General features: G+C 34.2%; 1 protein-coding gene and 1 long non-coding RNA gene across 12 annotated transcripts; one reads left to right on the top strand and one right to left on the bottom strand.

The window, feature by feature from the left end:
- Positions 1 to 200: 200 nt before the first annotated feature.
- LOC133793500 (uncharacterized) lies at positions 201 to 3,107 on the bottom strand. Of its 2 annotated transcripts, XR_009874857.1 has the most exons (4): positions 2,986 to 3,107; positions 2,830 to 2,906; positions 2,301 to 2,362; positions 201 to 826 (listed from the first exon to the last, which is right to left on the bottom strand). It is a non-coding gene; the product is annotated as an uncharacterized LOC133793500 (long non-coding RNA). The 2 variants fall into 2 exon arrangements; XR_009874856.1 differs by lacking the exon at positions 2,301 to 2,362.
- Positions 3,108 to 5,273: 2,166 nt separating this feature from the next.
- Positions 5,274 to 11,416, top strand: LOC133794693 (BTB/POZ domain-containing protein At5g47800). 10 transcript variants are annotated; one of them, XM_062232061.1, is made up of 8 exons: positions 5,274 to 5,678; positions 7,966 to 8,077; positions 8,470 to 8,552; positions 8,773 to 8,917; positions 9,036 to 9,105; positions 9,266 to 9,670; positions 9,771 to 10,508; positions 10,667 to 11,416. In XM_062232061.1, the coding sequence occupies exons 4-8, from the start codon at positions 8,859 to 8,861 to the stop codon at positions 11,189 to 11,191; spliced, it is 1,797 nt and encodes a 598-aa protein (XP_062088045.1). In that variant the 5' UTR covers positions 5,274 to 5,678; positions 7,966 to 8,077; positions 8,470 to 8,552; positions 8,773 to 8,858; the 3' UTR covers positions 11,192 to 11,416. The 10 variants fall into 10 exon arrangements, with proteins under 10 accessions (XP_062088045.1, XP_062088044.1, XP_062088040.1 ...); XM_062232060.1 differs by lacking the exon at positions 8,470 to 8,552 and having other exon boundaries at positions 7,998 to 8,077; XM_062232056.1 differs by lacking the exon at positions 8,470 to 8,552 and having other exon boundaries at positions 7,998 to 8,077; positions 8,749 to 8,917.
- Positions 11,417 to 11,418: the final 2 nt, after the last annotated feature.

Below are 11,418 nucleotides of genomic sequence, written 5' to 3'. Positions count from 1 at the left end.
AAAAATTTAAAAAAATTTGATATATAATTTAAAAAATAATAAAATATATATTTTAATTACTTAAAATATTTAAAATCATTATAATAAACAAAAATCAAAATTAAAGCTAAATACAAACTTAAAACCTAATTTTAAACCATAAAATTACAAGATTAATCAAATTGAAACTTAAATAAAGATAAAACACTTTCACTTAAAAACCCTAAATCTAATTAAAATCATCAATACTTGAAATCTAACCTAATAGAAAATTTAAACAACATTGAAAACTTCAGATCTAAGCTAAACCAGTGCAACTCATCCTCCTCCTCTTCTTCTTTCTAGATCTAGCCTAACCTCCACCCCTATTTTGTTGTTGTTGTTCTTCTTTACACGAGGCTTGGACGATTGCAAAAGTAGAGCTTTGTTGTGACAGACAAAGGCTTGGTGCGACTGTGAAGGTGGGGTTTTGTCGAATCGAAGACCTGGTTTCAACCCATGTCGGTCCCCTTCTCTTCTTCTCCACCAACGATGATGTAACACCCTCACTTATTTTAGTTAAAACCATATCTGAGGTGTTACGTTTTAAAACTATATCATAATTACTTTCAGTTTTTGAAAACTTATTTCACATTAGTTACATTAAGCATAAAGTGTGTCTCAAACATATTATACATAAGTATTAAATAACTCAATTTGTTTTCAAAACATAACTCCACACTTTATTACAAACATACACACTGATAAACTGAAATTACCCACAAAATGTCGATATGTTCATATGTACAAATCAGGGTCAGGATCATGCTTCAGTTCTCCTTTGTCATTCACTCATTTCTTTCTCTACCTGCAACATGAGACAACTGTGAGCCTAAGACTCAGTAAGCAAAGTAATGCATGTCATGCTAATGATTACCTAATGTCAATGGACATACACAACTTCTTTTTAAATTTTGGGCCCCTTAATATTGTGCACATTGTTTGATTAGGCCAATGCATGCAGGGCTTGTTACACATATAATATAAAATCTCATGGGTTCTCCTCCGGCTAGCCATCACCACAGTAGGGCGCATTAAAAACCTTATTCCATCGTTGCCCCGTCAGGCTCAAGAGTTAAGGCTGCCACACACTGTGGTGTCAATACATATAACAATAACTCATATGGAGGAGAAATAAAAACAGGAACATGGCAAACAATATAATTGGTTCACTAAAACCTAGCCCAAATTATTGGGCTGCCACTATGAGCCTAACTATAGGCCTCCGTTTACACTTACTTACAGTACGCCCTGGTTTTCCCACGAGCTGTTAGCAAGCTGAGATACGACCTAATCATGTCTACCACGTGGACGTCCCCAAGATCGGAGCTGCCATCGAATGATCCTACCTCTTTAGCTCGAGGTAACCTAAGGGTTCGCCAAGATTAGACTGAGTCTGGACTCTGAAGGCCACAGGTCGAGGGAGGCATCCAGCTCGTGATACGAGCTAGAGTTGGAAGCTATGACCTTTTATAAAGTCAACCACGCAAGGTAAATGTGCATATATCAGATTTCGCGTGTCTGATATATCCCTGACTTCTCGGACACGCAGCGTGAACGTGCGTATTCAAACACCCACGACTGGGTTGGGCTGTGTGGCCCATTATCCCCTTATCTATTGATTAGACTACACTTCATGTGTCAGGTTTTAGGAATTAATCATGAATGTCACAGAGTTGACATGATATGTAAGTAGGTCGCGGGATGACCTTCTTACCAACTCCCAAGTGTCCTCTCCTATAAATATGGAGACCCTGGGAGTTACAAAGGGTTGGATCCGATTGTGTAAGAAATACCCTATAAAGAATATCAAGCATATATCAATAATATTAACTGGTGGAGTAGAATGATTTTAACCTTTGAACCACCTAAAAACGTAATTGTGTCACCAGCCCATTTTCAAAAAGATCATTCATCTATTTCAGTTCAACATAAGCACTAATCCCTTCCTCTTATTTTCTTAATTTCCTGTTGGCGAAGAACCGCGTCAACACTTACATTCTCATTTGCCTTTTCAAAACAGTGGCATTGAACTTAAACTTCTTATTACAACTTACTTTTATGTTGCATAAAACTTGCCAAGACATCACATAATTAATGATCATAATATCATGCATGGTTTCATATCATACAATAATTCACCATATCACTATTATGCCATGCATACAAATTTATGATGAAGTGTCAATGTATGTTAATACCACTTACTCACAACATATTCATATAATGCATACTTTCACATAACATGTAATTCTTGTGTTGCAGTTGAGTATTTTACTTACATTCTGTCCAAAATATATTTTATCGTGTAACAAGTGGTGCCTTAGGTGTTGATGTGCTTATCCTGACAATGGCATGAATTTCACATCATAATGATGACAGTAAGGGATTGAACTATCATTTAAAATATCCATAAAACATTATCTCAAATTTCATATCCAAATAATGCCTAAATTGCCTTAAACCACTTAGATCGAGTGTTAGATTTATCTTAGACACTTGGAGAAATTTTGACAGAGCTTCTCCTTAATTTTAGCTATCCCCAAATATCAAAATCAATAAGTAATCATCATCAATTAACCTGCCATAACCACATATCCCTAATACCAACATAATTCATCACAAAGTTATCATATACCGATTTTGATAAAATTCTAATTTCCAAGATCATTACCCAAATTAAATGAGTCTCCACGTCTATTCAAACATTTATAAATATATCTACCCTCTTATAAACTCAATCAAATAACCAAAAATCAGTGTGTACTCCAAGAACCACAAAAACCTCATAAAACACAAAATTTCACTTACCGAGCAACTTTTCGGCGAAAACAATATCTCCTAGCTTTTCTAAACCTCAAACCACTTGGAAACCACCAATAAATATCCTAAAAAGGATAAAACACCAAATATAATCTCTCAGAAAAAATAAAAAACATTGTTTAACTTCCAAGTACAAGAACTTACCATAAAAAGGCCAGAACTAAGCTTAATCCACTTCTTTGGCTTTGATTTCACTTTGATCTCCTTAGAATCTCTTCAAGCCAGCCAAGAAATGGTTTTTGGTTTTCTTTTCTCTCTGTTTTTCAGAGCCTTGGTCGTAGAAAGTGATAAGGTTGATGACAATCCTTTATTTTCAATGATTTGGCCTTATTGTATCAAATTTTGACACCTTTCACCTTATCATTTCACTTTTTGACTTATGAAAACCTTATCACTTCAATAATTTCGACTTAATCATCTGATAGTCCTATTATCCTTATGTGTGAAACACTCACACCAAACCTTAGGTCCATATGAGTTCATACCCAATAGTTATACTTACCCGATTGAGCGTAGCGCACTTATGCTAAGCTCGTTTTGACTTTGCGTCAACACCACTGATTATGTATACCTCCCATCAAGACTTGATCTAATGGTTCTAAAACCATTTTTACCTCATCAATGAAACCTTAATCATACCTCAATTATATTTGGTAAATCCACTAATACTCAATTTTACTCCGAAATACTAGTAATCGACATTGTACTATTTTTCACCGCTTAACATCTTTTGCCTTCTATATCTCACCTTTCTCACTTGATTTCATGCCTTGTCCATATATTTCATCCTTTCTTATATCTTGAGCACATCAGACACCCATAAAAGATAACTCAAATGCCACAAGGTTAATAATGTTGAACATACACATAGACATCATATACACAACTTTTATACTTATACATAAAAACACTTATAAAAATAAGCATATGCTCAAATTATACATATTGTATGATATGTAATGCAATGTAATCATGTGATTATTGGCTATATTATATCAAAATAATGTGGGTGCTACAGATGACCTCAGAGGTAAGCAAAGGCGATGGCACTAGGCAAGCAGAGGCGCTTGGCTGGCTGGAAGGAAACGACACCAGGGATGGGTGTGGGGGCTCGACGATGTCGGGGATGGTGCGGGGGTTCAACGATGACGCAGACAGCTTAGATCTGGACCGTGGTCGGTGATGGTTGGGGCTTTTTTGGCGTTAGGTCGATGAGGGCGACAATGCTTGGGGTCAGCCATAAGGTTTCTGCAAATGGAGGAATGAAGAAGATGGAGAAGGAGGGAAGAAGAAGAAGATAAAGAAGAAGAAATATCTGATTTTTTAATTTTGTGATTTAGTTTAAGTTTTTTTTTTTTAATTTTATATGTAATGTTAATTTTAAAATTAAAATAATTATGTTTTTTTAATTAATTAATGTATTTTTTAGTTTAAAATTATTTTTTACATTTTAAAATATATTTTTAATTGTTTATATAATTCATTAATAAAAAATCTAGGGGTATTTTTGTCATATTCAAAAAAAGTTTGACCAAAATTGGGCTTAGAGTATTATTTTATTATATTTTGTAAAACGCAGGGTCCGAATTGTCATTTAACAAAATAGAGAGTTTGATCGGTAACTTTTGCAAAACACAGGGTCCAAAATTGTATTTACCCTTCTAAAATTGATAAAATATATTAAATTTTATACCATTGGAAAATATATTCTTTTATATAAATTATTATATTATATATTTTTTAATAATATTTATATTAAAATAAAATTACAATATAGGGCGATTCAGATGACTCCTACCCCACTAGGTTAATTTGACATCCCTATTAATATCGTTACTTTAATAATGTTATATGATCTTTTCCATTAATATATAATTAGTAAAAATATGACATACAAAAACTTAATTGTTATATTTTATAATTCAAGAACTAAATTGCTAAATAATGTATAATTCAATAGCTTTCATGCTAAATATTTGCCAGTAACCACTCTTTCTTCTAACTAATAATCCCACATTTCCCACTATCCTAAAGCCTAGCATGCTTTTTCTTCATTTCGTTCAATCATAGTAGCATCCCAAATTTCGAGCTAGCTACCTCTCTTTGGAGAGAATTAAACGATCTATCATAAAGTTTTTCTTTTTTTATTTTCTTTAAATAAATAAAAAACTAAGACATGATTATCAAGAGTAAAGACACACACTACTCTACTTCGACTGTATTTAGTTACTCATCTTGTTATGTCTATCTAACATTGCTTTTTTCTTTCTTTTCCATGAAGCAGTTTTGCAATAATATGCTTTTGATAATATTACCATGTTGACTAATCCCAACCAACCACTATCTCTCTCTCTCCCTTTCTCTCTAGTATTAGTCTTTGGTGACACATCGAGAGACTCACTTTTCTTCTTTAGTTGGTGTTTGTCTCTTTGCTTCCTTGCTCCTACTAATTGATGAGCTCTTAATAAGCTTGACAGAAGCTAACTATAGCACCCCCAGCTACAAAGCTTCTCTCTCTCTCTCTCTCTCTCTCTCTCTTTCTCTCTCTCAGCTGGGTATATATTATATGCATGAGCTTTAATTCACGTTACATATATATACTCACAAGTCACAAAACTCCTTCTCACAGATGTGTGTGTGTTTGTTTGGGAGCATTAAATCTCTCCTTTTTTGGGTTCACCTCAGAAAGGTGTTCTGTATCTATACCTCTTTTCTTCATATATTTCAGCTGTTGGGTTTCTGAAAAAAGGTAAAGTCGCAGCTTTTTCATTCCAAAATGGTGCTGTTGCTGGCTTGAGCTCGAGCTTCACCAACTTTCAACTCTATTTTTAATTCTGGTACGTTCTCTTTTATAATAGTTATTATTAAGTTCAATATTTACTGTGATTACTATTGTTCATATATGTTTTTTTTCCGAGCTAGCATTAATAGTTCTGTCCCACTAGTCCTTCCTGGTGTGGTTAGTGTCGATAAATCTGTGGATTATCAAAACAGAAAATAAATTAATCAATGGAAGGAGAGGTGATTTGATTGAAAGAAATCTTTATTGGCCGGTTATAAATGTATTTCTCTTAAGAAAAAAAATTAATAAAAAAAATCAAAGCAAAAGCTCAAAGGTGCATGCTTTTTCATTTTGTTGTCCAGAGGAAGATTCTACCATACTTTGCTACAAGATAAAAGAAATGATAAAAAGGAAACTGTACCTCGCCATGCTTTTAATTATGTAGCTCCAACAGAATATGGACAAAAAGGAGATAACAAAACCTCATGGAGAGAGATCATTATGTAGTAGTATACTTTTTCTTTCCTAATTCAAAAGATGATATATATTAATTAATATAAAACCTATTAAGTACTATTATCAACATGGTAATAATTCTGAATTTTGAGTTAAGCCTGACATAAGCTATGTGTATGTGTGTGTGTGACTATTCATGTTCATAGGTGTTGGGATCTTTTGATAAAAGATAAAGCAATGAAGAAAGTGACTTATTGCAAGGGCTTATATTATATTATAGTGTATTCCATCTTGGAAGAAAAATCTTATAGGCTTTTTGCTCTCTGATAAAAGAAAGTATTGGGTGTTGTTCCACATTAGCACTAAGGTTTTCTCTTTTATCAACCTTTGTCTGTGAAAGCACAGACCACCTCTAAGGTCAGATTTTAACCAATCAATGGTGATAAAAAGGCTCCAACCTAACATAATTAAAATCTCTCAAGGTTTATCTTTTTTATTTATCTATGTTTGCCTTTGTTTTTTTTCTTTTAGCTCTCTTGTGATTGTGTCTTTGTAAAAAAGATTCTCACTCTCTTTTCTTTCTCTTTTTCTTTTTCTTTTGTTGTTTTGGGTTACTGCGGATACCATCTTTTCATGGTATCAAAGTCTTCATCATAACTCGATCGTCCGGGGCACTAACTTTTTTCCATTTTCTTTATACAAGTCAAACTGATATAAAGATATTGTTATTTCTTCCGTAACTATATTATATTTTGTTTTCTTCCCTACATTTAAAATAAATAATATCTTTTACTTTACAATAATAATAATCTATTTAAAGATAAGACTGGTTAAACTTGTTTTTGTTCCAAATGAAACCTTTACCTATATATGCATAATTTAGTTTCAGCTTGTTCCTTAATTATAGAAGAATTACCTGACAATAAAAAATATAGAAGAATTTAATTAATGTCAATGCCTCCAAATTAATAATTAATCTTTTTTTATTATTCAATGATGTTTGATCTTTTTTTTTCTCTCTTCATTCATTGCCATTCTCCACTTCCCAGAAAGGCAACTAAGTAAATAATTAAGTTTTTTTTCTTCTCCTTTTCACCATGAACCCAATAATATGTCGGTCGCTTTCGATTATAGCAATATGGCTTCATAATCATGATTATATATATATACTTTAATTTTTTTTTAAAAAGAAAATTATATATAGCTCTACTATATTCAAGATACATACTACCTTCTTCATTTTTTTTTTAAATATATATTTTTAAGCAGTCTCACCTGCAAGATATGAGTTTTCTGACTTTTATAATTTCCATACTGACCGAAAAGTAGTGAAAGAAGAATAGAATGGAAGTCATCAGAGAAACCATAATTGGTTTGCTTTACTTTATATAGTCTTTCTCGTGAGAAATTTTATGTCTTTTTTTTCAGTTATTTTTATTTTTACAGTACCAGTGCTTAAGCTTTTGCAGAACAGAGTCATGTGAGGTCATATTTTATACATGTCGTAATCCAAAAAAAAAACTGATCCTATTGAAGTTTTTGGTCAGTTTTTATTTTGTTACTGTTACAAGTGTCAGAGATTGACACAAAACTCAGACACATGCTGAGCCCAATTGAACTAGTCAGTCACAGTGATTGTTATCACATCCTTCTAAATTAGGTTCAACCACTTGATTAACTCTCTTCAGTATCTTCCAAAAGATAAAAGAGACAAATTTTGCATGGCTTGCCAGCAGAGGTTGAAACGCATTGTCACAAGTTATTGCCACTTTGAGACTTGAAATCTCATAAACCATCAAACATTCATGACAGCAACAAAAATAAAATAAACAAAAAATTGCATAATTAGTTATATTTATTTTGGTTTTATGTTTTTAATAATGTAGGTGAAATTTTACCCTGTTGCTATAAATTGAAGGGCTTGCCAGGCTCTATGTGAACAGTATTCAGGATAAGCGGATGAAGATGATGGGGCCCTTTTAAGGAATGAAATTTGAGGTAATAATATCTAAATCCCATCTTCAATAATTTTGTAGTATTTGAAATCCATATTTACCTTGTATGGTTCTCAAATTGCATGCATATAAAGTAACAATGATGGAGCCAACCTGTCCTTGATGATTCATCTTCTTCTTCCTCCGTTTCCTTAATTTGGTCGAATGTTTTTATTGCATTGTGAACATACTTAAAGTAATTTGGCAATTCTTCATCTGGGCATGTCCAAAGGATACCACAGTCACCTCCTTTTAGATGAATTTTCCTTCATTTTTCTAGACTATTTTATTCTCTCTTCTTTCCCTCTTTCACATAGCTTTGTTTTCTCTGGCTACAGCTTCTGATTTTACAAGATTCCTCCGTGGCTTTACTTTTGTATGTTTTTTATGCCTCAGCTGACGAGTTTGCCAACTAACATCATAATGATCACATGTCTGGAGTACATCTCTTTTCCAACATATTCAATTTTGAGACTTTGGTACCAATAACAGCTTACTTTACTTCTTCAGTGAAAGTAAAACAATCCAAGTTGAATATTTGTTTAGTTTTTCATATGCATACAAATTCCAAACCCTGTAGACCTTGATTTGTTTGATACTTCTTGTTCTGTGTTCTCTCTCTCTCTCTCTCGCTCTCTGATGAAACATACTTGATCTAAAACAATACATATACAGATTCTGGTCCCTTTTTTTCCCCAGGAATCATTTTAGAAGGGCATCTCTCAGTATCATAAAAACAGTACCTGTCAAATAGTTTTGATAGAAAGAAAACACAAGCAGAAAAAATGAAGTTCATGAAAATTGGGACCAGGCCTGACACCTTCTACACAGAAGAAGCTGTGAGGTAAAAGACCAAAACAAGTTAATCTGTCATTAAATTATGCCATTACTGACCTTGTTATATGGTATTAGAAGTTTTTTCTTTCTTTCTCAACTGTAAATTTTTTCCTTGAATTATGCAGGACTTTAATCTCAGATATACCAAGTGACCTTTCTATACAGATTAACAATATCAGCTATCTTCTCCACAAGGTATGAATCGATGAAGGAATTGATTGTTGCCCAATTATCCATATCAATGAATAATATTATCACAACATAACATCTAAGTACCATCTATTGGAAAACGTTTGGTTATTTATTTATTTTGGTGCATATGATTGTTCTTGTTCAAAATAATTGTGGTTCTTAGTTGCAGTTTGCACTTCTTCCGAGGTGTGGTCTCTTGCAACGGCTTTGCTCCAGCTCTGATGAATCAGAAGATACCAAGATAGAGCTTCATGACATTCCTGGAGGAGAAGATGCTTTTGAATTATGTGCTAAGTTCTGTTATGGAATCACAATCAATCTCAGTGCTCACAACTTTGTACCTGCCTTCTGTGCTGCTAAGTTCCTTAGAATGACTGAATCTGTAGAGAAAGGAAACTTTATTCTGAAGCTTGAGGCTTTCTTCAATTCTTGTATTCTTGAAGGCTGGAAGGACTCCATTGTCGCACTACAGACCACAGTGAAGTTACCTGAGTGGTCTGAAAATCTTGGAATTATCAGAAAGTGTATCGATTCAATTGTCGAGAAAATCCTTACGCCTCCTGCTAAGGCAAGTATAAAACAGTTTGTTTCCTTGTTCTTTTTCATGGTGAAATTGTTAAATTTGTCTCTTCTTTTCTTCTTTATTGATAAATGGTGATTCTTTACAGGTCAGTTGGTCCTACACTTATACCAGACCAGGTTACAACAAAAAACAGCATTCTGTCCCTAAGGATTGGTGGACAGAAGACATATCTGACCTTGATATAGACATGTTTCGATGTATAATTACCGCGATTAGAACGATAAACATCCTGCCATCGCAGCTTATTGGTGAAGCTTTGCACGTCTATGCCCGTCGGTGGTTACCAGATACCACAAAGATTAAGCCTCCAGAGAGTTCAGTGTCCCATGCTGAAGAATCAGATGAAAGGAGTAGAAGAATTCTTGAAACCATCGTGAGTATGATCCCTGCAGATAAAGGATCAGTTTCTGTTGGTTTCTTGATGAGGCTTGTTAGCACTGCAAACTATCTAGGAGCCTCTCCAGTGACAAAGACAGAATTGTTAAGGAAATGTAGTCTACAACTTGAGGAGGCAGCAGTAGAAGACTTGCTTTTTCCTTCACAATCATCCCTTAACCAACATTATTACGACATTGACCTGGTTTCAGCAGTGGTAGAAAGTTTCTTGGTGATATGCAGAAGACAACCTCCTGCCACTGTAGAAAGCAGCCAATTTCTTAGATCTCTAAGAAAAGTTGGGAAACTCATTGATTCTTATCTTCAAGTTGTTGCCAGAGATGCCAATATGCCATTATTGAAAGTAGTTTCTCTGGCTGAAACTATCCCAGATATTTCCAGGGAAAACCATGACGAAATCTACAAGGCAATTAACATTTATCTAAAGGTAAGCATGACTAATGGCCAAAAACTTCCATATTATATTCCAGTTTTTATCTTCTGGGTAGCAAAGATATCTTCAAAATAAGACATTTTTCTCAACCAAAATCTCTATGGATATAAGCTCCTATGATTGATTCTTCGATTACTCTTAATACTAAGCAGGAGCACCCTGACTTGAACAAAGCAGAGAAAAAACGACTGTGCCGGATCTTGGATTGCCAAAAGTTGTCCCCAGAGGTAAGATCCCATGCTGTGAAAAACGAGAGGCTGCCGCTGAGAACCGTGGTGCAACTCCTCTACTTCGAACAAGAGAGAGGTTCTACGGCAGCAAACGACATTAATAAACTCTCATTCCAGGAGCTGATTCCCAGAGGGAAAACGACACCAACTCCCCGAAATGATCAGGTTAGTAAGCTCAAGCTTGGTACAGATGATAACAAGTCCACTAAAGGAGACAGCACCGCTAGAAGCACAACTGTATCAGAAATTGGTGAAAAAGATCATCACCATCATCATCACCAACATCACCAGAGAATGAAAAGAGGAGATGGGAAGTTGCCTTTGGAAATGGAAAGAAAGGCGAACAAAGGAGAAATCGAAGAAGTTGAAGCTTCAGCCAAAAAGATGAACCAAAAGGGTAATAGTAGACCATCAGAGCATGGCCGAGACAGAGGCAGAGACAGATAGTAAATACAATAATTATATATTTTTCATAAATATGAAAGACCCTCATTTGTTTTCGCAGTATGGAAGCCATTGTTGTAATTTTGTGTCATTTACATTAGAAGAAAATGCTCTAGTATGTGTAAACAAGTTTATTAAGTTTCAGGTCCCTTTACTTAGCACCTCGCAGTTTTCGTTTGTAAAGGGCTTATTCTATTCATATTATTTATCTTGGTGTCATAAGCAATACG

This window comes from Humulus lupulus, chromosome 8 (genome assembly GCF_963169125.1).
Source record: "Humulus lupulus chromosome 8, drHumLupu1.1, whole genome shotgun sequence".
NCBI lineage: Eukaryota > Viridiplantae > Streptophyta > Magnoliopsida > Rosales > Cannabaceae > Humulus > Humulus lupulus.
The sequence above is the reverse complement of the archived record's forward strand: the minus strand, read 5'-3'. Positions and strand labels throughout refer to the sequence as shown.

Excerpts from the sequence above, each read along its gene's own strand:
- LOC133794693 (XM_062232060.1), top strand. The coding sequence starts at position 8,859 with ATGAAGTTCATGAAAATTGGGACCAGGCCTGACACCTTCTACACAGAA. Across the intron at positions 8,918-9,035 it reads TACACAGAAGAAGCTGTGAG|GACTTTAATCTCAGATATAC; the intron begins GTAAAAGACCAA and ends TGAATTATGCAG. Across the intron at positions 9,671-9,770 it reads TCCTTACGCCTCCTGCTAAG|GTCAGTTGGTCCTACACTTA; the intron begins GCAAGTATAAAA and ends GATTCTTTACAG.